The 26,672-nt window shown below is 32.5% G+C and overlaps 2 protein-coding genes and 2 long non-coding RNA genes across 14 annotated transcripts; 2 read left to right on the forward strand and 2 right to left on the reverse strand.

Annotated features, from left to right (window-relative positions):
- Positions 1-206: 206 nt before the first annotated feature.
- Positions 207-19,487, reverse strand: LOC127069706 (reticulon-1-A). Of its 9 annotated transcripts, none has more exons than XM_051007058.1 (7): positions 13,406-13,622; positions 12,358-12,783; positions 7,808-7,843; positions 2,357-2,564; positions 2,053-2,261; positions 1,878-1,983; positions 207-1,786 (listed from the first exon to the last, which is right to left on the reverse strand). In XM_051007058.1, the coding sequence occupies exons 2-7, from the start codon at positions 12,497-12,499 to the stop codon at positions 1,732-1,734; spliced, it is 756 nt and encodes a 251-aa protein (XP_050863015.1). In that variant the 5' UTR covers positions 12,500-12,783; positions 13,406-13,622; the 3' UTR covers positions 207-1,731. The 9 variants fall into 9 exon arrangements, with proteins under 9 accessions (XP_050863015.1, XP_050863014.1, XP_050863017.1 ...); XM_051007057.1 differs by having other exon boundaries at positions 12,358-12,962; XM_051007060.1 differs by having other exon boundaries at positions 13,393-13,622.
- Positions 11,118-12,322, forward strand: LOC127069721 (uncharacterized). The gene is made up of 2 exons (XR_007783683.1): positions 11,118-12,043; positions 12,147-12,322. It is a non-coding gene; the product is annotated as an uncharacterized LOC127069721 (long non-coding RNA).
- Positions 19,488-20,754: 1,267 nt separating the features above from the next.
- LOC127069708 (serine palmitoyltransferase 2) lies at positions 20,755-26,573 on the forward strand. Of its 3 annotated transcripts, none has more exons than XM_051007068.1 (11): positions 20,755-21,369; positions 21,608-21,805; positions 22,763-22,942; positions 23,002-23,156; positions 23,246-23,391; positions 23,483-23,701; positions 23,775-23,938; positions 24,233-24,394; positions 24,470-24,732; positions 24,840-24,969; positions 25,052-26,573. In XM_051007068.1, the coding sequence occupies exons 2-11, from the start codon at positions 21,617-21,619 to the stop codon at positions 25,157-25,159; spliced, it is 1,716 nt and encodes a 571-aa protein (XP_050863025.1). In that variant the 5' UTR covers positions 20,755-21,369; positions 21,608-21,616; the 3' UTR covers positions 25,160-26,573. The 3 variants fall into 3 exon arrangements, with proteins under 3 accessions (XP_050863025.1, XP_050863024.1, XP_050863026.1); XM_051007067.1 differs by having other exon boundaries at positions 20,756-21,415; XM_051007069.1 differs by lacking the exons at positions 20,755-21,369; positions 21,608-21,805 and adding an exon at positions 22,168-22,297.
- Positions 23,184-24,655, reverse strand: LOC127069722 (uncharacterized). Its single transcript, XR_007783684.1, has 2 exons — positions 24,515-24,655; positions 23,184-24,383 (listed from the first exon to the last, which is right to left on the reverse strand). It is a non-coding gene; the product is annotated as an uncharacterized LOC127069722 (long non-coding RNA).
- Positions 26,574-26,672: the final 99 nt, after the last annotated feature.

Genomic DNA, 26,672 nt, shown 5'->3' on the forward strand with positions numbered 1-26,672 from the left:
CAGACGACGACGCGTAGAGCTTCCATATTCAAAAGTTCATCGCCTTGACTCGACAATCGTAGAAACTAAATTACTCTTTGATCGTATCAAATCAATTGATTAATTAAATAACCATTGAAATCTCCAAACTAATGCGACTTGTATATGTCAAAGAAATATTGGATATGGATATGTTCGAAAACACGGCAAGAATACAAACAATCCAATTATATATCTTATTCAATGTAATTTTATTTATAAATTAATCGTATGGATGCAGATGCAATAATGAGAACTTCAAGAAGCGATACGCGTATTACATTTCACATTGTCAACATTTTGCTGTCAATTTTAATACAAAGATGTGGTCTTGGCCTAGATAGGTACCATGATATAATATAAAGTGACATTTTCATCTTTTGTTGTCTAACGTGTTCCGCCTCCTGTTATCGTGCAACAATTTTACAATTAAATGTTTGTCATTTTTCATTTACACATATGATATATAATGTAATTGCACATTATACATATACATGCACACAGATATCAGGGAAACCTACCTAGTTCCGCAACAGCCATCATAGTTAGGTCTGCATCGATCAAACAACAAAAATTGACAAGTTTTATTTTTAATGAACGTTCCTTTCTTTCTTTTGGTAATTAATGCGTTTCATTAAAAATGATAATTACATGATTTATCTATATAATTAAATATTAAATTTTTGTTATCACATATTTATAAATCATACACTTTCATCTCTTTAAGAAAATTTTAATATCACTGAATTGGATAGGTTTACCCTGTTATATATACATATATTAAAAATTTAATTATAATTAATAATGGTAATTATGATAATATTATGTAACTGTCAACGTCATTAGACATAATATACATTGTATAATTTGCATTATAATTTCTCTCGACTTTTAAACGCGCTAACAAACAACATAAGACACTGCGGAAGGGGAACTGTTACACATTATATTGTTGTCTTCAAAATCATGTGATAAAAGAAAAAGAAACTCATTTATTAAAAGAAAACTTAAGACTACCATATGTTGTACAACAGTACCCCTTGTTCTTGACATTAAATCACATAATATAAGATATATACACATTAAGCATGTATATAAGCGCTTACAATAGCCTTATATCAATGACGTGACTTAGTACCAAGAACAAGTGGACGTAAAGTGAAGAAGGATATCGAAAATTTGCGATAATTATGAAACACGTTAGTTAAAGATTACGACGAAACAGATTTCTAAAAAGTATCCTCGCATAGAGATTGCATTATTACAGCTAGTTAAAATATGTCACCATTGTATCATAGTTAATGAACGATTGATTAATTGCTAAGCATTATATACCTTTCTGTCTTTCATAATAAAGATACTTGTGAACAAAATGTCTATGAATGCATGAACATTGAATCTTCAGTCGATTTTCTTTTTCTCTTAGCTTTTCTTAAAAAGAGCAGTCTCTCTCTTTTTTAATGCATCTTGACAAAGATTCAACATGTGTGACATTCTTGTTCACAGTTTCGCTTTCCTACATTTTTTCAAGCAATCGCAGCGCATACCAATCAAGCTTCTGCAATTTCTCTTCATTTTGCGTTCATATTGTTCTATCCACACGCGCTGTTACTTTTTCATTTCACTTTCTGCGTTTCTTATGCCTTTACATTATAATCCTTTCTGTTCTTATCAAACATTCTGCTGAAACATCTCACCATGTATGCGATTTTTTTAATCCTCCTTCGTTGGTTCAGGTTTTTTAACTAGAGGGATAGCTGCCTTTATCCTGTCACAAAATTATATAAAAACAGTTAAATACACGTATCTCATATTACATCTCTTAAAAAAAAAAGAAAAACAATTTTTCAATCACGTACTTGGCAGTAAACTCATCGACCTTTCCCTTAACCAGAGCCAGATTCTCATCGATTTGTGTTTTATTCGTCTCGTACACTTTTGGTAGCGTGAAAAGTGCGACGACACCTGAAATATCATAAAAATGTTACAATTTTATAGCTCCAACAAAGTACTCATAAATTTTCGTCTACCGACCAATGATCATTAAAGTCATTCCATTGAACCATGAGCCAATGTAAGTGAAGCACCAAAGTAAAACGCCAAATTTGAGCGAATCAACGATGTCCTCGACTAGGAAGAGTCTGCGTAATTCGCTGATAGTTGCGTTTATATGAGCTACCGCAATATCCGCGAGTTCGTGCGTCTTTTCGGTAGGTAATGTAAGATCTAAATCAAGAACGTATCTAAAAAAAAAAAAAAAGAAACAAGGAAAAAGAATTAGACGGAAATATTATTATAAAATCTTTTTAAACTTAAACTTTAAACAAAGTAAACTTACTTAAACGGATGTCCATCTGAAGTTTTTTGGATAGCCTGAAGTACACTTTTGTAGATACGAAAGGCTACCGTGGCGATAAGAATGAGTAATGATAAATAAGCAAGTACGCTGATCAGACTGAAGTAGGCCAGCGACAAAAGCAACCCTAAGGTCGCTCCGAAGACAGCTCCTGATTTCTTTGGATCGCGCCAGTAGATCAGAGTGGCCACTGTAAAAAAAACAATTACGCTATAATTTCATTATTATTACCATAAACTTATAACATAGGACACACATCAATTTTATTCATTTTTACAAATCACACTGCTACTTTTGTACAATCATATTTTTCACATATAACAACATTGATAATATTTATTTTTACAATATCAAATATTTTCAATTGTTCATTCACATCAACATGATTAACATTAAACACAGAAATTATAAAATGTTTAGTGAAATTGGTGCGATTAAAAAGAGACACTGTATAAAGTGAATATTTTATCAAATATTATTATTATTATTATTATTATTATACCATGAAGTAATAAATGATTGGACTTGGTGAATCCTCTTCTATTAGAAATACTTCTACAAACTAAAAATAAACCACATAAGAGACGGAAATATGTTATCTCGGTGAAATGCTTTCCTCGACATAAAAGCGTTAAACGAGTAGTTGCATCGAACAGTCAGTTCCCCCTGAAGAGGATGAGTCGTACTGTTATTCTGTTACAGTCTAATAACCCTTAGTCTTCCCCTTTATTCCTTTTTTCAACTATACGACTTTTTTCATCTTTTTCGTTTTTCTCTTCTATTGTTCAATTCTTTTCTTTTTTTAATCCCTAATCAGAGTAATTAGATGATCATTATAATAAAATAATCTAAAAATTGGAATAAAATTGGAAAAAAATCAAAATTCAAAAAAATTTTTATTTAAACTTGCGTAAAATGGATAAATAAAAAAAAAAGTTAAGAGAACTTTCATAAAACTTTCAGTGTCGTTATTTTACTTATTTTAAATGAAACGCTGCTTCCTAACGAGTTACCATGAGGATCGATTCATATATTATTGTCAAATTTTTTTTTTAAATTAATATAGAACTTATTATATTTTTTTATATCAATCTAAAAAGATTTATATTAAATACAAACACATTAACAATTTAATATCATCGTTCATAAATGATTGAAATTTAAGTCGCGTGTTCTTTCGACCATATGTTTAAATTTGACGCATCAGTTGCGATAAGTAAAACAAAGTAAACATAGATATTTATATATAAATATATACACATTTAAAAAAATAAAATAAAATAAAACTCACCGGGATTCTCATCCGGCAAAACTTTCACCGAAGCTTTATATACGTTTCTCCTTGTCATTATCGAAGCGTATACTTTCTTACAAGAAAATTTTAAGACGTCGTAAAATGCTACGTGCGTTGTGTATGGGAGCGCACGCGCGATTACAGAAGAGAATATATCACACCGGGCCGCCGCGTGGTCCGAACGATAACAACGCCACTACCGATTTCTACGGCAGATGTGTGAACTACGAAGCGCGACACGCCATATATTTCAAAAACGAAAACTTTCCAATTTTATAATATATTATCGAGGGAAAGTTTTCTAGCTATTTTTAATAACATATTCATAATGATAGAATACATATTTTTATCATTCTATATATATATAAATTTTTAGTCGTGTCCTCCTTTCAAAATTTACATACAGCAAAATCCTAATCGCTTTCTAACAAATCCTTAAACTTCTTTCTAACATTTTCCATATTATTCTTATACGAAATATCACCAAATACGTAAAGTTCTAATAATAAATACAATTAGAACGTAGGAATAAGCTGGCGAGTGATCTAGACTCTCTCATTCTGAAGCAGGCATAAAGATTTTCGCAATTTCATTTGGCGATGATTCAGTTTTGCCACACTCCTAATAAATCTGTACCTCTCGGACCAGCGACAAGCCAGAGATTTTCTTTCAACGTTTGCCAAACCTTTAATACATATATACAAATGATTTACATGCATCGTTAGACTATTCAGAATTATATCAAACATTTTCAACCATTCTTCTAACATGTTTTGCATTACCCAGACATAATCCATGATATGACGAGAGAAGTAGAAAAAGAAAGAGAAAGAAAGAGAGAGAGCTATTGAACTCGTCTTCGTAAATGTGAGTAGAGACTACTTAAGAAATATTTTTAGCAGTCAACGATCGACCGGTGAACGAGCGGTGAATGATCGAAAACGATGTCATTATCATGTATACGAAATATTATTCTTATCTTTTCTCCTTTACCTTTCTTCAGGCTTAAAAACTTTAAGCACGTAATAACTAAAAATTTGCAGTTAAAATTACAGTCCTGGCCAAAAGTATCTATCTAAGTGATTTTGAATACCAATTACCCTTTTTCCAAGGCTTTTTAGGCTCGTAGCTAAGCTTCTAATTTTACAAACTAGACTTGTAGTTTTACAATCTGCAAAAAAAAAAAGAAGAAAAGAAAACAATCTATAGTCTCAGCAAAGAGAAAAATTGATTTTTAAAACCACTTGGTAACTATTAGTTTACCCTCTCTCTATACTTGCAAAAAACTTTCCTACTCCTTTAGTGGCTACTATAGCGATATTTTCAAATGCTTCCTGATGAATAACGATTAACCAACAAGTTCTTATTAGAAGAACGTTATTCTGTTTGCACTCAACGTAGAATATTAATGATATCTTTTTTTAGATTTCCTTTATACGTTATTGAAACGGTTATCTTTTTTATTTGAGAGAATCCTATTCAACAATTTTATCATTCTACATATGTGCGTAAAAGATAATGTTGGAGGTATACTAAATATGAAAAAAATGACTTGGATATAAAAATATAAATATAGAAAATATCTTATATATACATGTATGTATGTATATATATGTATATATATATATGTGAATATATATATATATATATATGTAATATTAGGTTGTTTTGTTACTTGGCTAAGGGAAGAATTCATTCAAGGTGGACGTTTTATCGTCTTGAGTGCAACCAACCTATGTTACGGTACGTCATGAATAATGTAGAGAGTATATATACTCTCTCTCTCTTTCTATGTATATATATAGATACATATGTACATATACATATATATATATATAGAACGTGTATGCGCATGTGTGTGTATATATATATATATATATATATATATATATATATATATATATATATATATATATATATATAATCTTTCAGATTCTAACATAAGATTAAAACGTGTGTGTTAACACGTGAACAAATCTATTTTATGGGACGTTCTAAGAAAAAAAATATTTATGTAAGAGGTTCTATACTAAAATTCTTGAGGATTATTTCAAGAATACTTCTTTAAACAAATATTATTTATCAAACGTTGTCGAATTTTATACTTTATGCAGTATGAATATCATCTAATTACTATTCATTTTTTTTTTTTATTGAATATAATTACTGTGCTAGAAAAACATTTTAGGTATTATTTTAAAATATTCATGATTTTGTAAATGAAAAATGTTTGTATTTTTTTTTTTTTTTTTTTTTTTTTAATCGAACCCCTTAAAATCTTCGTGAATTTTAAATAAATTCGAAGAAGAGCAAAGACGATTCGTTTCTCTAAAATCTTTCTCTAATAATTTATCTCAATAATTGAATTCAATCTCTCGATCAACGAATACAAAATACAAGCATCGTATTAATTATCTACAAATTACCTTTGACATACCGGTCACTGTTTTAATACAATACACATTAATGAAAATTCAAGTTAAGAATATAATGAATCAAACATGATAGACGTTCTCTCTTTTATTAAGAATTACTCACGTGTTTTCTTAGTGATGGCCATATTTTCGTAGATAGTAAATAATCCACGCGTAAATAATCCAAATCCGTTACGAAAAATTTGAAGAATGTTCAATGATTGTTACTTCTTTTCCTTTTCTTTTTTTTTTATTTTTTCTTTTTGTTGTTTCAACCAGATTGACCAATTACGAAAGAACGTCGAGGTAGATAACTACAGCCACAACTTGGAAATAGATCGAGACGTTGTTAAATTGAACGAGGGATAAGAAAGAGGAGGAGAAGAAGGAGAAGGGACGAGAAGGAAGGGCTGTAAAAGGAGTAACCCAGACAATCAGATAGACAGACAGAAAGGGAGAGAGAGACAGAGAGAGACATATATACGCACATACATATAGAGAAAGAAAGAAAAAGAGAGAGAGAGAAAGAGGGAGACGACAATCGAGACACGCACGAGGTCGCGATAAAAGCGTATCGATCCTTGGATTAGGTGGGCGAACGGTATTACGCGAAGACACACTCGGCTTGACGACACCGGGCCAAGGAAACCAGCCGACTCGAAAATCTCCCCGAAAGAGAGAGAGACAAGCCTTCGAAAATCTGGCTTAGAGCCAACGAACCTGGCCACACGTTATATTTAGTTTTATCCGAGAGATCGAGCGAACTGCTCACGAACTACGACGTAAGAGGGCGCATATACGCGTCTTCATACATATATGTGCATACATATATATATATATATATATTAAACTCACTATGTAAATATACTGTGGTATACATACATTTTTTTTTTGTTTTTTTTTCTTTTTATTTATTTAATTATTTATTTTTTTTTTTTTTTGAGTTAAAAGTGTACTTAGTTTCATATCGGAAAGTTAACGTTTTTTTCTTGTAAGTATGTATAGTTTATGTAAGTTTTATATATTGATATATTATATAATTTTCTTTTTAGTAATGACAAAAACATGGATTTATAGAGGATTAATATGGAAGACTAAAAGTTCCTAGACGTTTCGTAGTTCAACAATCTGGTAAAAACAGAATTAATATAAAGAGCCTTGAAAAAGAGTACTCGAAAATGTTCAAATTCGCATTAGAAACACTTTTATCTCGCCACCTCTATTATAACAACGATTAATCAATACGGTAGATATTTTTTTTTCTCTAAAATTATCGATATCATAATTGTTAGAAAGAATTTTGAAAGCTGTATAGAGGTCAAATTAAATCAACTAAAAATAATCGAGAATAAAATTCTTTTTTTTTTGTCAACTATCTGTCAACTTGACAGATCTAAAAATAGGTTGTTACTATCTAGTGTCAAATGTTGTATCTTACATATGCATCTTTCTCTCTTTTTCTCCGTAATCTTGTCTTTTTTCTTCCTATTTAAAAAAAAAAAAATAGATCGAATGCCATAGTATGGACCATCCAAAAGTCGTAAAATTATAAATAAAATATCGCTGAAGATATTTTGATAGGATCTAAAAACATATACATATAAAAAGGGACATATATACATATACATATATCTATTCTACTTTTCAATACATACATACATACAGACACATACATACATACATATATACATGTTCAAATACCTTCGCACATTCTTGCTTTCTTACCTTTCGGATTCAGTCTTTCGGGGTTAAACCATGCGTCTGGAAAAAAGACAATTAGAAATATGTTAACATCATATTTTCCAACACCGTTAAGAATTCAAATGTTATTCGATATGACGTGGGTCATTTTTTTTTAATTTTGTTGTTGTTGTTGATGTTGTTGTTGTTGTTGTGTGACTGATCAATGTGAGAAGATCTATGAAAATGCGATGAATATTATTTCGTGACAGAATATGCAAGTTATACAAGAGTGGGCCGAAAATTCTTAGATGGGCCAAAAGTTGCATCTTGATTTCGAAAATCAATTAACTTTTGTCGAGATTATTAAGGCTTGTGATTAGGATTTTAGTTTTACAAACTAAAGCTTATAGTTTTACAATTTGAAGGCAAGAAAAAAAATAAAAAAAAAGGAAAGATAAATTAGTCCAAATAATCTCGAAAAGGGATAATTGATCTTTAAAATCATCTAAAAACTTTTGTCCTATCTAGAGACTTTTGATTCATCCATTATATGCATATAATGCTTTTAATCATAATAATAGTCACTCGTTAGAGAACTGTTAATTACTTAGAAGTCAGTGCATTGTTCATTGTGCGTGCACGAATAATGGTGTTATTCAAATCTCAATTTATTCGTTAAATCGATAAAAGATTATGCGAAAAGGAAGTAGGTATAATTCATTTTACGATGTTATTCCGATGTATTTATTCATTGATATAATCGAACTAATGAAAATGCATTTAAATATGTTTTCTGTTACACGGACAACAAATTTCAATTTTTGCAAATATACACATGTGTAAATATGTATACCTTTCTTTTTTAAAAATACAACTCGATATCTTTATTTTAAAGTTTCAATTTTCGATTACATCCAGGAATAATCGGAGACCAAAGTGCAGTGCACGTATCCCTTCGCGAGATATATTTATTTAATGAAAGCTTGTGCATTTTTAAGGAAAAAAAAGCATCGGAGCATCTCGTTTCGTTATCGGAAAAAAGATATATATACATACATATCATGCTATTATCGACCCTTTTTATACACGGTTTTTATATTAATATTACGTAGGATAAAATTTCCATTGCGGAATGTATTCAGTCGATGAGAATTAACCATCTAATGAAACAAAAATATATCTTGTTTGATTATATAATAATAACAATAATAAAATAAAAATATCCAAATAACGCCAAGTTTGTATTAAATTTTTTTAAATAATATTATTAATAAAACTATTGTACTGACATATTAATTTTATGTATCAGTTTATACATAGTTCCAAATATAACAACGACACACATAATTATTTCTAGTAATTAGTAATTATTTAATTATTAATGATTTTGCTAAATCATTACAAACGCTTCCCTGTCAACGAAAAAAAAAAAGTAAGAGAAAAAAGTAGAAAAAAAAAAGATTAATCAAGGAAGACGTGTTCCACGTATATATATATATATAAAGGGCGTATTATATTTTTCTTTGAAACTAATATAATGGAGGATATTGACAAGTTTCAAACTTTCCGAGCACGTGAACTAAACTGTGCGTGAAAGTTTGTAATCACGTAGATCATAGATACATAGAGAAGACAGATGTTCGTTAAATGCACTTTTCTCTCTTGGACGATAATGATACATATGTACGCCTTAAAAGCGATGCTTGTAAGCTTAAAAGACGAATTCATCGTTACGTGTAGAAGGTTCTATACTTCGAAGGTCGTTCTTTTAGAAAAAAAAAAAGAAAAAAAAGAAAAAAAAAGAAAAATAGGCTACATAACTGTACCTTATCTCTGGTAACGAGACGTTGACGTAAGGAATGTATAATGGCAAATAAAAAAAATATATATATATACTTATGTCAAGTTATCAAACGTAAACATGTATTCTTTCATATTTTTTTTTGTTCTCTTTTTGTTTTTTATTCAACTTCGAAGTGATAATCTAAAAATGTAATGATTATGGCATATATATCATATTATATATGTACATATATACACCTAATATATATATATATATCATATATACAGAGTGGACAAAGGTTCGTAGGCTTGTAGTTTTGTAATCTGGAAAAAATATTGACTTATAAAGTCTCGACAATGAGTAATTAATTTTTAATATCACTTAGGAACTTTTAATCAACCATGATTATCATAATTATTGTTTAAAGATAATCTTATATATTATATAAATATATTCGCATAAAGATTTTCGATCTTCGTTGAAGACAAGAATTGTAATAAAACAAAATGCATTATAAACTGACTTGCGAAACGCATAGAAATTTCAAAATTTTATTTCAATCGTCGTTTCCAAGTTCCCAATTTCTGCATCGTGCACGCAAAAAGACAGACAATGCGATTTTCCCTTCCATGTAATACATTCCTCGAAATTGCACGTTGACTGACAAGTTAAATTTAGATACCGGTTTAGAGAATTGGATACCGGTTAAAATGTTTCTTTACAAAGATATTAAATAATGAATACTACTTTATCTTGACTGTAAAGATAGTAAGATATTTATCTGTTCCTTTTATTTAAATTAGGATTTTTTGAAAAATAGATTTGAAAGAAAAAAGAACAGTTAACATAGAAACAACAGGAATATTTTCAATGACTCATTTTTCAAGAAAGTATCGATAAAACTACTTAATACTGCTTAGCGATATCGTGACATAACCACACGTACACTCAACGCCCAGCACGCACTCACACACACTCACTCACTCGCGTATGCACATATTTTTATATATCCAGGTTATTGTAGAAAGATTCAAGTTACTTCGTACAAAGTACAAGTGCATTTTCTGCCTTTGTCACCGAGATATCGCACAGTATTATATAATCGATTTCAATCCACCACAAGATTAATACGTTCAGGAGAAACATTTAGTATTGTTTTTTGGTTTTCCACGATCTAACATTCTATTCTAATGTTCTTCTCTAACATTTTATGGAAACAATGAAGGAAAAAGAAAAAAAAATAATAGAGAATATTTTTAGCATCATCTCGTATAAAAATTCGAACGATATTAAAATATCGAATTTTTCTTATCTATGATAACAAAAAGATTGAAATAAATATCTTTTTTTTTTAACTGTAAATAAGGTTAATGATAAAATACGTCAGAGAGAGAGAGAGAGAGATAAAGGTGATAATTGTTAAGAATATATTCATATATTCGTGTAATAAACGATTACCTATAATAAATGGGTATAAAATCACGATCCTTGAACTTCGCAACCTGACGCCATTTTGAAAACAGGAAATCTCTAAATCGAGAATTAATTCCTATATTTGCTATATTTACTTTCTAAATATATATGTATCATATAAAACGTAATATGTACCTACTTAAAAAAAATTATCAACTCTTGTGGAAGAAAACGTTGAATTATTGATTCAGAAAAAGAGGGAGGGAGAGAGAAAGAGAGATTAAGAGAGAGAAAGAAAAAAAAGGAAAAAAAAGAGAGAGAGAGAGAAATATCGAAAGATCGATAAACACGGCTCGAATAATTTTTATCCGAGAATTAATATAATGATCGATAACCCAGTTTAGATTCCGGACACTTCACTACGAGAGTCAAGAGCGTTATACTGCGCAGGACAGAACTACGTGGTAAGCTTCTTATTTAAGAAAATTTTATCTAAATAAAAAGATATGACGAAAATAAAAAAAAAGAAAGAAAGAAAGAAAAAGGAAAAAAAAAGGGAGAGAAAGAAAAATCTCATAAACAAATATTGCTATAATTAATAAAACGAATATAAGCAACGAGTATATGCATGTGTCGTATATGTGTATATATGTGTATACCAGTACGTATGTATGCGTGTGTGTGTTTGGGTAATATAAAAAAATAAGAATTTCTAAAAGAAAGTATTATTGATTTCCATGGTGTGAAGGAGTCGAATAGATGTCAGGTCGATAAGATATGGGTGGTAAGTGAAACTAAGCACAAGAAAAAAAGAAAAAGAATATTGTAAATAACACATTAAGAAGATATTTTCTCTTTAATAACACCATGACCTCGTCGTGTGTTCCTTTTTCTATATGCTCGTATATGTTATGTACGTGTAACGGACGAGTCAAAGTACGCGCGGTGGAACAGGAACGACCGGAATCGCAGCAGCTGAATCGACCGACCCTCTTCTCTTGTCTCCATCATGGTAAAGCGCGAAGGTTCTTTAAAAATGGCGTCCATCGGTCTTTTTGCATGCACGAGGACGGCTAATAGAGGTTAGTAAAAAAAAAAAAAGAAAGAAAGAAAGAAAAAAGAAAAGAAAAAGAGAAAAAAAAGAAAATTGGAAGACGAAGAAACGATATTAAAAAATTGTCGTAGCAGTCGCAGAATTTTCCGTTAGACGTCACGCTGCACTTTGTCCCGAATGATCGAAAAGAAGGAAAAAAAAAGGATGACAATGAGGATAACGATGATCGATAATTATGAACGACTAGAGACAAAATCTGTGACAAATGAAAAAAAAAAAGAAATATACATATACATACACATGTGAAGTTAGAATATAAATAATATTACAAGAAAATCTTACTAGGATAAGCAAAATCCCAGAAACAAAGATCGCCAGCAGCATTGACGTTGGTCATAACTGCGTTGCTATCGTTGTTGCTCTTCCGCGCGGAATTTTCTTTCTCCGGCATTGGGCACGCCGGTGCTACAGTCTCCGAATCCATTTTACGTCTCTTGCTTTTGTTGCGGAAAGATAGAGAGACGGACAGAGAGAGAGAGAGAGAGAGAAGGAGAGAGAGAGAGAAAGAGAGGATAGCGTTCGCGCACACACAAAAAGTAAAAAAGCGGCTATTAACACTCCTCGAAGTATACTCGACGACTACTTGCGCGTCGAAGAATCCTGCTGATGGTGGGGTGGTGTAGTGGTGATGGAGGTGGTAGTAGTGGTGATCGTGGTGGTGGTAGTAGTAATAGTAATATAATTGTCGTCGTTCAAAACACCGCGCGACTACAAAAAAAACGACAACGTTACTTTTCTGTTGTTACGTTTCTCTTAACCTTTAAACTCATCGAGAAGAACGTCGAAGATAAACGAAACGACGACGACGACGACGACGACACGATGACGGCGACGACGACACGACGAACCGACGACACGATGACGAGAGAATAAGCGAGATGGAGTAGCTTTGAGAAGGAGAGAAAGAAAGAATGAGATGTAGTCAAATATTACATATATAATATATATGCGCTTGTTATGTACTGAGAGAGAAAGAGAGACGGAAAAAGAGTGAGAGGACGCAAGTGTCGCTCCGCACTGCGAAACAATTCGGTTCGTTTGTTCGTACGTTGGCTCTCTCTCGTGGCGCTGATGCCTTTCTCTCTCTTCTCCTCAAGAAGCGCCCCTGCCGAATCGGTCGGCACAGTCTACAGACTGGGCGTACCTGATACGCAGTTTCTCAACGTTAAGGCGCAAAACAAAAAAAAAAAAACGAGAGCCGCGCCAATCGTAGTAATTGCGCTGTCGCTCTCGATTTTTTTTTCTTTTTTTTTTCTTTGTTTTCTTTTTGTTTTTCTACTGTATCTTTCTCACGAAAGATACGGCCCTATGACACACCGAAGGACCTCACCAAATTTATCTCTCTTTCTTTCTTTTTTCTTTCTTTCTTTCTTCCTTCCTTTTTTTTCTTCCTTCCTCCTCCCTTTTTCTCCCCGTTATCCGTCCGTGTTATCCCTTTTACAACCCTTTAAACGCTTCGAATTTATTCCGTACACGAATTTAATACGTCGAAAAGGAAACTTCCGAGTCGCGCGCGTCGTTCGAGAACTGAAGGCTGTTATCGACCCGCGCTTAGCCCGACCCCTCCCTGCATCCATCTCCCTTCTCTTCCTGCGGAACTCCCTACTCTACTCACTCACTCTCTCTCTCTCTGTCTCTCTTTCTCTTCGTCCTACCTATTCTATCCTATTCTATCCTATCCTATCCTATCCTATCCTATCCTATTCTCCTCCTCTTCCCGTTCCATGTTACCACCGCCATCTCCTCATCTCCCTTCCCTTACATTTTCGTTTCGTTCCTTTCTACTTTATTTGCCTCACTCACTGCGCATCGATATATTACCTTCACCGACAGCGCTTCGATTGCCTCCCGTGGCGATATTCCAAACTAATCAGGATCTACTTTCTTAGCGGGAGTTTTTGAATTAATTTCATTATCGATCTATCTTTTCTATTGAAATAATCTTTAATAAAATGATATTACGAAGAACTTTATTACAGATTATAACATGGAGGACTATAATAAATGTATTAATTCCAATATGTAGTATTTATTCGATCCTACACATCGATTGCAAAATATAGTCTAGGACGCATGCGCTAATTTTAAAAGCGGAGGGAGCTTCATGAATAAATGAGTGAGCAGGGAAGGGTCGGAAACGAAGTACTTTGCTAGCCGAGGGATTAGAACGACAATTTGCAGACACGTAGGCGCCCACGCGACCAAAGACAAACCCTCCTATTGTAGCCTAAGCTTTCGTGCGTGAATTTGCGGGGAATATATGCAATACGCATCAAGTGCGCCCGATGAATATAGTGAGCTTACTTGTAAAGAAAGAAACAATTCAGACCTTTTTTATCCGACAATGAGTAATAGAGAAACTAGAAGCGTACAAAAAATGTCTACTTTGAACTTTCGATAAAAAGAAAAAAAAAAAAAGAATTATAATTCCTTGGGTATTATTATATCATGAAAGGAAATCGATATCGCGAAGGTCTTCAAGAATTTTCACTGCCACACGATTATTTCTAACGCTGCTAATATTTGTAATTCGATCGTATACAAGTTGGTAATCTGAGATGACCAAGAAATTCCCTCTCGAGGTCATCAAAAGTCCAGCTTCCAGACCGAATGATGACTAAACCCGGAAAATGACGAGACTAACGAGGATGGCCGAGACCTCTGCCAACGGTGACCGACATTAAATGCCCGACATTAATCGACTACAAGAATCCTTGAAATTCTTTGGCAAGAATTTAGCACGCAGTTCTGTTTAAATTACGCATTTGGTTCAAGTTACAATGAAAAAGAAGATTTCTTCTTCTCTTTCTCTCTCTCTCTCTCTGTCTTTCTCTCTCTCTCCCTCTCTCTCGCTCGTTACTCCTTCGATATATAGAAACCTACTATACCGATTGTAAACTCACTACACGGTTGATACAAAAGAATACCAATGATATCGACCGGAACTTGCAACGTCGATATCAACTATCGTAAGATGAAACCGACTTTGTTATCAAATTTATATACAAGTATGTACTATAAATATTATATTGGATAAAAATATCGAAATACTTGGAGATCGATTTCTCTCGTAGAAACTTAATACCAACGATCTATTTTTCACTGATATATACGTATATAAATAATTGAACAATACGTAGAAATATGTTAGTACTCGTTAAAAAGGTTAAAAAGAGAGATACCTACTTTGCAAGTAGATGTTAAATAAAAGAAAAGGAAAAAAAATTAGAGCGGTATGAAAAAAGTCCGAGACGGAAAAAAATTTCTGATCTTTCAATAATTCGCACAATTATCGCCGTTTGAACTTTCTATTACGTTCTTTTTGTCTTTGCAAAGAAACATGTCATGTCATACTGATAATGGCTATAGACTTGACAGATTTAATTTTATACCCCCCACGGATTACTTTTTATTGATAGTATTACGTCATTATGTCTGAATATAATACGAAACACTGGCACAAAGGTGTGTCATATACACCTATTGAGTACTGCAGAGAGTTTGGATCAATAAACTGTAGTAATCAATACTTACTAAGAAGGTTTTAAATTACACCAAAGGCTATCATTACGCACTATCTCATCTTATTTCTTCGATAATTATTATTGAAAGAATGTGTAAGAGATAGGCAAACGTAAATAGATAATCTAAAGTGTCTTGACCGCGCATGGAAAACCACTGAGAAAAACGATCGTTTCTATATCTCTTGCAAATCATCTTATCTTAATCAAATACAAATATTTTCTTTTTAGAGATCTGGCCAGAAGCGTTCGTACGTAATTTTAAAAATCGTTTACTCACCTTCGAAAAAACGTTTTATGCAAATTTTTACGATCAAAAAAAAAAGAAAAGAAAATAATGATAATAATAAAAAGACGTAAAAGTCTCGACAAAGAGTGATTTTTAAAATCATCTAAAAACTTTTGGTACACTGTATTTTCACTGTACGAGTTATTATTATAAAAAGAAAAAAAAAAAAAGAAAAAGTAAAAAGAAAACATGTAGAGATATCTATTTGTTGTTAATTCTTTCTTCAATCTTTTCATCCTCAAAGTCTAATCACAAGAATATAATTAAATTATGACGAGAGCAAGCTTATACGAATAGCGGTCAATGAGCATATGGAGCGATTAGCATGTATATACGTAACGGTAATAATTGTTCATATCATCGGACCATCGAGGGAAGAACTGCGCACATTAACCATATATACGTGTATATACATATATATATATAATGATGTAATATATATAATTTTGTATTCACCTCACGTTATTATGATTAAAATTTCCCAGAAAAATTAACTGTTGAAATCGATACGATCGCCATCCAATCAAAATGTTTTAATAAAAACGTTTGAATTTTGTAAATGTATCAATTTTTTCTCTTCCTTTTTACATAACGACAACCAATCATTTTTATTTTTAGATATTTGTCATACGACTATACCTTGCTTTACCCTCCCGCATACCTATCCTTTCGTTTTATGAAAGAAACGTAAAAGAAAAAACGCAAATTGCCTTTTCCTCCTTACTCCTCCTCCTCTTCCTTCTCAACTTCAACCTCAACCTCAACCTCAACCTCAACTTCATCTTCATCCTCATCCTCATCCTCATCCCCATCCTCATCCTCCTCGTTGTCAGCCAAGCCGGTCAGTAACTACTTACTTACACGAATGTGTATACGCTTCGGCGCATTTCATTCGCTTATGAATCAACCTTTAAGTTTATTTTAACCTCTAGAAAAGTGACTCATCACCCATGACAAAATATTTCGCAATTCGGTCTCGAATTTAATTCAAGAGAATTTTAGTTCATAGAAAGATATTATTTATCTAAGCTTATCGGCGTAAGCGTCACGTTATTGATCACGTATAGATATATTAGAAAAATTAGAGAGAGAGAAAGAGAGAGAGAGAAAATAATAATTATCATCGCAATAATTAAATTAGTAATATTATCGTCTCACTTCCCTTTTCTTTGTTTCTTTTTGTTTTTCTTTTAATCTTATTCTACGTAAAGGTTAGAATATCCTTCAAAAAGATTCTTCGTTCGTGACAAATGTTTATAGATAGTAATATGTACATATGCATGGCACGTGTGTCACGAAAAGAAATCGTTTTCGACGATGATGCAATGAAAAGAGTATTATATCGATTAAACGATAAGATATGCGTATTACATGCGTATATAACTTACCAAGTCCCATGTCCCTGAAGATTTCCTTTGGTGCGATTTCAATTTCTTGAACCTTATTTCTGGACTTATCAAAATACCTTCTATCCTTCTGCCCGACGTCTTGCGTCACGTTCGTCGATGTTTTAGATAGAATCGAAGTAGCTTTAGATTCGGCATTTTTACCGGAATTAATCGTCTTATCGTCGTTTGGATCTTTCCTTTTGATCGTTGACTCGATCGCGGTGGTTTCTTCGATAACGTCGTTCACGTTAACATCATTTTGATCTTTCTTCGCGATCGTCGGTAGAACGTCGACCGATTCGTTAACCTTCCAACGATCATCAAGAGTTTTATCGTTTTTCGTGAGATTATCATCGACGTGTTCAAAAGTATCGTGATTACTAGTCGAAAGAAGATCAGCGTTATCCGTATCGAGATTCGTGAGGGGAACAGGTGGAGCGATGGTCGTCGTCGATTGGAAGGAATCAAGATCGAGTAGGTTGGAAGATACTACGGCTTCTTTTTCGCTCGTATCTTTCGACATAGGATTTAAGCTCTGATCGAAATTCATTTTTGTTTGGTCCGTCGTCGTAGAGGTTAGTACGTCGGTTGTGTTGTCGGAGAGATCAAGGAGTACGTTGTTCTCAGCACTGTTCGTTGATAAGGTCTGGGGTGATGGTGCCGATGATGCGGCGGCTCGTTCGGTTTCCACGAAAGCGACTGTCGCTGCCCTGGGGTTGAACCCTTCCGCGGAAGTTGTCCTACCTGCCGGCCGTTGAAACGGATCCGCCATGGAGTTATACTTCTCGATATCGGCGGAAGGTGGCGGGGTGGCGGGTAAGGCCTTTTCCTCCTCTTCCTCCTCACCTTGGCGGCCCTCGTTTAGGAAGGAACTATGTTTGGTGATACTTGGTAACTGATGATCCGTATGAACCTTTAGATCCGTCGAGTGTCCCAGACGATGATGATCCTGCACACGTGGCGATTCCGACGTTGACACTGTCGTGGATAACGACGACGATTCTGATTTTTTTCCTTCCTCCGATTCCCCTTCCCTTTTCTCACCTTTTTCCTTCTCCTTCTCCTTCTCCTCCTCTTCCTCCTTCGTCAGCACCTCCTTCTCCTTCTCCTTCTTTTCCTCCACCTCCACCGCCTCCGCCTTAACCTCTCCCTTCGTCTCTTTTCCAAACGAACCTTCTTCCTTCTTACCGAGCTCCCCGACGAACAAATTCTCTGGCTCGACCCGCTCGAAATCGTCGGTCGAATCGTGCTCCCGTTTGATGTTCGAAATCATCTCCTCGCTCTTACAATCGGAATCATTCTTCTTAAGCTCCTCCATGAGAGGACCCGTTGTTATTTTACTCTCCTGGAACGTCGTCGACATCTTCCTCTGCTTCTTCTTCTTCTTCTTCTTCTTCTTCCTCCTCCTTCTCCTCCCTACTCTTCCTCCTCTTTAATATTCTACCTTTGCAAGGATATACCAGCCACGTCCTGCGTCGCGTACGATGCGTCGATTGACTGCCACACGCTGCTCCTTATACGATTTATTTATTGCGTCACCCTACGTATACTTATCCACCTTCTTCAAAATTTATCCACGCGATGTTTTCCGAACGAGAAGAAAGTTACGAATGCGTATCCTCGATTCCTTCGCGCTCCTTCTCACCGACGTCGCGCCGACGATACACGCCGACGGCGCTGTTCGACGACCGTTGTCCTTTTCTATCCTTTCTTTCGAAGAAGACACACGTGCGGCGAACGACTTATCCTTCAATCTGATATATCTATATATATATATATGATATATATATGTATATATCTATCTTTCTCTTCTCTTATTACAGTGTTTATGTACGAGGTTTCTTCTTCGACAGCTTTCTCTTGTATCTACCCCCCTCTCTCTCTCTCTTTCTATATATATATATATTTGTCTGTCTACTGTCTGTCTGTCTGCCTGCCTGCCCGTTTCTCTCTCTTTCCCTTTCTCTCCCTCTCTGTCTGTCTTTTCAATAACCGTTCTCTTCCGGTTAACTATCCGAATTCCTAACCTTTTATTACGAACACGTATCTGAACGTGCGTGTTATCTCAAAGCTCACCGGCTCGGAACGAGAAACAGCTTTGATAGAATGAAACCGCACACTCCGGATTTATGTATTATCGCTTTTACACGCGCTCTTTCCTCGCACTAGAAAACGTCAAAGTGACAGCCGGAGAACGAGAATACGTCAAGTATCCAATGGTAGGGAGAAAGCTGGAGAGATGAGTGGGAGAAAACGGTGCGTGAGCGAACGAGCGAGAGAGAAAGAGAGAGAGAGAGGTAAATCTATAATAAGACTGACCAAAACTGACATTCCCGCATCAACGAATTGTAAACCTTCTACAATTCCTGTCATATTCTATATTTATCGTATTATTATTCCAAACAATGTTTCTCCATTTCCTACTCTCTGTTTTTCAATTTATTATTCGTTAGTTTCCATTTCGCAAGCGGTCCAGCGCGCCCCCTGCTTTCTACCCTTTCTAGCTACGTCACTGATATGCCGGCTCGTTCGACCAATCATAAGACTCTTTACAAATCGTCTTGAACGTGACGTTATGCGCGCGTAATACGAATGTTTTTACACTTCTTGTCATTACAAACAAATTTTATTATACATATATACATTTATTTTTATACTTATACATATCGATACATATCTAGGTATATATAAAATGTACGAAGACGATTATTTGTACGCAGAAAAGTAAATAAAAAGTATAGAATATAATTTTATTATACGAGTTATTGTTTTTAAAATAATTAAGTTAAGAGATCGTTCAAGTTAATATTTATATACGTTTAGAATATTCGATAATATCGACTTCGATAATATCGATACGTAAAGGAAAATATTTCTCAAGGAGAAAAATTTTATTATTCTGGCATTGTACTGATAAAAAATCTTATGACTGCAGAAATAGAAATTGACTAGTTTTATAACACATCATTCGATCGAGATATACATCAGGCAAGTGCACGTGTACTTAACGGTGGATTATTCCGAACAGTTCTTAGAATCTGGTTTTCCGAAAAGTAACATCGATAACAAAAGTCTTACAGAGAAGTATTCTATATTTCAATGTTTTCATTTTATTTTGTCACGTAAAATTTCAATAATAGAGGACAGCCTACGTAAAATAATTTCAACTTTCTACAAAATAGAAATTGATCTTGTCATACATATATATATTATAATTAATTATATGTATTAAAATAATTACATTTCTTATATTACGTATATTTAACTTATATTTAATTAAATTTATATTTATCATATAGATATATATACTTAAATCAATACAAAATGCATTGAAATAATTGTAAGAAAAAAAAAGAATAATAAACATATATATATATATATATATATATATATATATATATATATATATATACACACACATATTAAAACGAGAGAATTCTATGTGAGAATTTTGGTTATCGGAAAAAAATTGAGAACCACTGACTTACGTGTAACGAAGAAAAAGAAAAAAGAAGGTGGTACTGAAGTAGCACGATTCGTTCCTGACATTGAAGAAAATGGGTGCGGACAAGACTAAACCGAGATAGTTGAGTAAAGTTCTGTTATCATAGCGCAATACGCGTTAGATTTCGTCACTCTTCTCTCTTCTCAGTTATTATATAAATACGTCTTTCATAATTTATTAAATTCCTATTTCTTCCTTAACATGAATATAGGTTAAAATAACGTTTCTTCGAGTATATAAATAAAATCGAAATAAATTCAGATTTTTCTATTTGTAAATGGTTGTAAAGAAGAAAACACGTCTCTTTTTGGATGTAGAATTTACTAAAAGGGTGCTCGATCGCGCGCAATCGCATGAAATAAAGTGGGGAGAGAAAGAGTAAGACAGAGAGACAGACAGAGAGAGAGAGAGAGAGACAGAGAAATATAAAGAGAAAGAGAGAGAGAGAGAGAACAGAAACGCCGGGCGTAAAGCGCAGGCGTGCGACGAGGAAAGCACGTTTGTTGCCTTGGTTGCTGAGAAGCGCATAGCGGGCTTTGATACGCGCGACGTGAACCGGTCGGTTGCTGGTACTGTTCTTCGCTCTACGAAGTACGTGACTCTTCTTTTCTTTTCCAAGAAATAATATTTTCAAAAGGTAAATTGTAATTAATTTATGACCACACGTTTTTATGTCATCGTCTTTCTTCTATTTTCTCTCCTTCCATTTCTCTCTCTCTCTCTCTGTTTCTCTGTCTCTCTCTCTCTCTCTCTCTCTCTCTCTCTCTCTCTCTCTCTCTCTACTTTGTCAATTTCTCTTACTTCATTCTACTTACATATATTCTACTAGAAATTGACGATGAGCATGGCAACATCAAGGAAGACCAGATCTTATATACCCACGGACATTGATTCAATTGTAAGAATGACGTGGGATGAGAATAAGGATAGCGATCAAATGAAGAACAGTTTAACCTCGTACGATGACACGTTGATAAACGGCAAAAGCAACGGTTATACCGTAATGCGGAGCAACGGACACGCACGGGTGAGTAGTGGTGGTGCATCTCCCCTGTGTGTCACATGGCCGACTATGCGACACTATCATGACACGATTTAAAAGAATATACTTAGTTTTTTTTGAATAAAGATTTCTTTCTTCGTTTTTTTTTTAGTCTCTTTTTCTAGTTTATTTTTTTATTCTTTTATTGACCAACGTTCCATCGAGTTGTTTTGTTTAAAATGTTAATTGAAACTCTCTCTCTCTCTCTCTCTCTCTCTCTCTCTCTTATCGTTTCAAATAATTTCTCTCCCTTCACAATATTATTTTATCGCGTTCAAATGTTATTTGATTTGAAGGTCCAGCCAATCAGATTGTAGAATAAAATCTGATGATTTTGATTATTATTTGATTGAGATAATACAAAAAAAAAAAAACATCGATTGGCATCTTCTCTGTTATTTATTCTAATCGTTTAAATTATTTATCACTTAAATATAAATCATTTAAATGATTATATCACGTTTTTAATACGAACAGGTATATATTTCTTTACTATTGTATAAATTTCACTTTAGAAAAAAAATTCCGTAATTCCTAGCCTTTCAGTTGTTATCACTTATCGTGTTTATTTTCTTCCGTATTTTATAGCGCTTATTCATTGTAGACAGATAAAATTAATCATCAACTTAACAAGACTAACATCGATAATTCTTAATTAAAAAATTAATGTAATATCTATCAAATATATTTGTCTTCCAAAATATTATTGTATTCGTATTTTTTATACGACATCGCGCATGTATCGCAGTGCATATTTATTTATAATTAATTTTATGGATTCCTAATAATTTGTTTCTTTATATTTTTATATTTACAAACATTTTACAAAGATTCTTTTATCAATTATAGATATAATATAAATTAGTTCGTGTACTGTGATAAGGAAGTGAAAAGAAAAGACAAAAAAAAAGAAGTAAAAAGAAATGTTTATATATGTTCTAGTTTTCCAAGAATCAAAGAAGAACTGATATAAAGGAAAAATCAAGATCGAAAGAATCGTTTGAGAAAGTTCCATTTATAACCGCAGCACTCACGCACCTTGGTTTTTACATTCTTATGATTTTAGGTTTCATAAATCAATTATTCTTTATACCAAAAGTAGCTCAAGAACAAAATCGACAGGTAAGAGACAACATGAAAGATTAATCAGAAATCAAATCTTAATATATTATCAATTTCAGGGTTATGCGCCGCTCTATGAAAATTTTGAAAAGTTTTACCTCCTATATGTCTATAGAAGAGTACGAGATTGTTGGAATAGACCAATATGTTCTGTTCCTGGTGCCATGGTTACATTAAAAGATCGTGTCACTCATGATTATGGATGGACTTTTCAGTAAGGGACTACGAAAAACTATTACAATTATATATGAATTGCTAATATTAATGTAACAATAATATATTTATATTTGACACAATCAACAGGTTTACTGGATCTGAAAGGTCTTGCATAAATTTAGGATCTTACAATTATCTAGGCTTTGCAGAATCAAGCGGAGCATGTGCGGAACAATCTATCATGGTTCTCCAAAAATTAGGTTGTAGCAGCTGTAGTACTCGACTTGAATTAGGTAAAACTATATATTTAATATAACGAGGTAAAAACAAAACCAATCGATACATTCAAATAGAATTTCAATTAAAACATATTTTGTTTGTTAGGAAATGCACCTATCCATGAAGAGTTAGAAAAATTAACAGCTTCATTTTTGGGAGTTGAAGATGCCATAGTATTTGGGATGGGATTTGCAACAAATGCATTAAATTTGCCATCCCTTGTTAGTAAAGGCTGTTTGGTACTTAGCGATGAAAAAAATCACGCGTCACTCATTCTTGGATTACGATTATCAGGAGCAACAATACGTGTTTTTCACCATAACAGTAAGTGGATATTATTATTAAGATGATATAAAAGGTGTAGGATAAACTACATATGTACATGTCCTTATTGCAGATGTAAAACATTTGGAGGATCATTTAAAAAAAGCAATAGTTTATGGTCAACCTAAAAATGGTGAACCATGGAAGAAAATAATTATAATAGTTGAGGGTATTTATTCAATGGAAGGATCAATAGTCCACCTTCCTGAAATTCTGGAACTGAAAAAAAAGTACAAAGTTGGTATAATTGTTGATAACAGGATTTTTTTGAAATAGAGGATAAAGTGTAATAGTATTGATAAGAACTCATTATCATTAATTTTAATACAAATGTTAAGACATTATATTTGATTATTTCACATTTGTTAGGTAATGTTGGAAATATGCAAAGAGGCATTGTTCTGAATTATTCAATAATATATCATTATCATTATGTGTTCTTAACTCTTTACGATCGAAAAATATTTCTAGTATTACAAAAAAGTATTACAATCGCAAAGAGTTAATAATACTCATTGTCATTAAATTTAGGCCTATCTTTACGTGGACGAGGCTCATAGTATAGGGGCAATAGGGAAGCATGGACGAGGAGTTTGTGATTATTATGATATAGATCCTCGGGAAATCGATATACTTATGGGAACATTTACGAAAAGTTTTGGATCTGCTGGCGGATATATAGCTGGAACAAAGGTATAATTTAATAAATTATTTTTTTGTTACTACTATATTCTAGCTATAATTAATATTATCTCTTCTTTTTTATAGACTTTAATAAATTATTTACGGGTACATGGTCATGCTCATACTTACGCAATTGCCATGTCACCTCCCGTCGCCCAACAAATTATCGCATCTATGAGAATCATCTCTGGCGAGGATGGAACTGATGCTGGAAAGAAACGTATCAAACAATTGGCAAGAAACGTCAGATACTTTAGACGTAGACTAAATCAAATTGGAGTTATCATTTATGGAAATGAAGATTCACCGGTAGCGCCGATGCTAGTATATTTATTTTCCAAAATTTGGTATGGTTTTAATATTTTTATGTCGCATTTAAAAAAAAAAAAAGAAAAAGAAAAAGAAAAAATCCTAAAAATTCAAATTCAAATAAAAAATACTTTTGATGTACTAGGACGGTAGTACGTAGTTTTACAAAATATAATATAGCAACAGTTGGTGTTGGATTTCCTGCAACACCTCTAATGGCAGGTAGAATACGTTTTTGCCTTTCTGCTTCGCACACGAAGGAACAATTAGATCATGTAAGTAATCGTCATTGATAGTATAAAAATTATATTAATATATTTTGTTTTTACCTTTACTTTTACTTTTCATATATTGCAGGTATTATTACACGTTGAAAAACTAGCTGATAAATTAGGACTCAGGTACTCGCGCAAACCTCGTGATCCAAATCCTATAGAATATTATTCCGATAGTGAAATGGAATGACCTACCTCGTAGCTTAGTAAATCTTTAATTAGTTTAGTTTTCTTTCTTTCTAAGATGTTAGGATATCTCTAAAAGCTTTAAAGCAACAACAATATATCTTTACATAAGGCTTGTATGATATACCAAATGAAAATATAAGTATTAGGTCACTTAGTTTACGAAACTTAAGATATCAATTGACAAGCATTCTTTTAGTCCAAATTTACACAATCAATTTAAATAAATAAGAATTTTTAATCGAGATAAGAGCTTATAAAACTATTTATTCCACAAAAGAATTTTATAATATTAGCATTCAATCATTTTTTTAATACGAAATTAGATTTTTCAAGCACAATCATAATTCCTTTCAGCATTTATCAGCATTAGCGTATATATATTATTATTATTATTATTATTATTATTATTAATTCTTAGAATTCTTGATATTAATGTTATTTACACAGAAATACAAATTTTACATGCTACATATATCAGTAATGTAAGTCTTAGTGAAGCAGTAAAAAATGTAAAAATATCCAAGGAAATATCTCGTAAAATTTAATACTTACGATCGCAGTATATATCTATATCAACACAATATTATACGATAAAAATAATATATAGAATATTAATATTATTTTGTTATCAAATGTTATATATGGAATGAGAATATCTTTCTATCGTGTCAAAAGGAAAGTGCAACTTGTCATACGTTTATACATCATCAAGTTATTGTGATAAAATTATCCTTATCATTTTACTTTTAAAATCGTTGTATTATATTCTCGTTATTTCGAACGACAAACCAAAAATAATTATTTATTTTTAACCAGCTACTTAAGCAAATTGTACACATTTAAAAAATAGTGATTCATCAATTTTGCAATTTATAACGAATACGGTACTTATGCAATTTTACAATCTGCCTTACATACTTAATTAATATTTATCTAGTTCTAAAAATGCATTCAAATGTTTACTATAATAAGATAATTTTTTATAAATTGCAAAAAAACAAATATAGGTGTTTTACATTTTATTAAATAGATATTCCGTATATATTTAATGATTTTAAAAATGCATGACATTTAAATTTAATGTATAAACTAGATTGGAAAGAGTTATTTACAAAATAAGAGATTATATTTAATGATTTGTACTTCTACTGACTCATTTGTTATATTATCATTATTTCTTTGCACATGTATTGCATATATAGAAGATATATAATTCTGCGTAAATTTCATAAGAATTTTCTTTTTTTTTTTTTTTGAGTTGATATCAAACCTGTTGTATTAGATTTAAACTTTTTTTATCTCAAATATAAGTATTATATATAATACATCAATTTTGACAAGTAAAATTGATAAGGAAATGGGATTGGAGATCTGTTTCTTGTTCAAATAAAAAAAAATAAAAAAAAATAAAAAAAAATTGAATAATCCATATCAATCCATTGTTTTTATAAAGAATATATTGATTAACTGCATCCAAGACCTACTGATATTTGTTGAATTATATAATTCATTGT

Source organism: Vespula vulgaris, chromosome 16 (assembly GCF_905475345.1).
Source record: "Vespula vulgaris chromosome 16, iyVesVulg1.1, whole genome shotgun sequence".
Classification (NCBI taxonomy): Eukaryota; Metazoa; Arthropoda; class Insecta; order Hymenoptera; family Vespidae; genus Vespula; species Vespula vulgaris.

Excerpts from the sequence above, each read along its gene's own strand:
- LOC127069706 (XM_051007055.1), bottom strand. The coding sequence starts at position 18,636 with ATGTCGACGACGTTCCAGGAGAGTAAAATAACAACGGGTCCTCTCATG. Across the intron at positions 2,565-7,807 it reads CGAAAGACTGAATCCGAAAG|TGGCCACTCTGATCTACTGG; the intron begins GTAAGAAAGCAA and ends TTTTTTTTACAG. Across the intron at positions 1,984-2,052 it reads AATGACTTTAATGATCATTG|GTGTCGTCGCACTTTTCACG; the intron begins GTCGGTAGACGA and ends ATGATATTTCAG.
- LOC127069708 (XM_051007068.1), top strand. The coding sequence starts at position 21,617 with ATGAGCATGGCAACATCAAGGAAGACCAGATCTTATATACCCACGGAC. Across the intron at positions 21,806-22,762 it reads GGAGCAACGGACACGCACGG|TTTTCCAAGAATCAAAGAAG; the intron begins GTGAGTAGTGGT and ends TATATGTTCTAG. Across the intron at positions 23,157-23,245 it reads GATTATGGATGGACTTTTCA|GTTTACTGGATCTGAAAGGT; the intron begins GTAAGGGACTAC and ends CACAATCAACAG.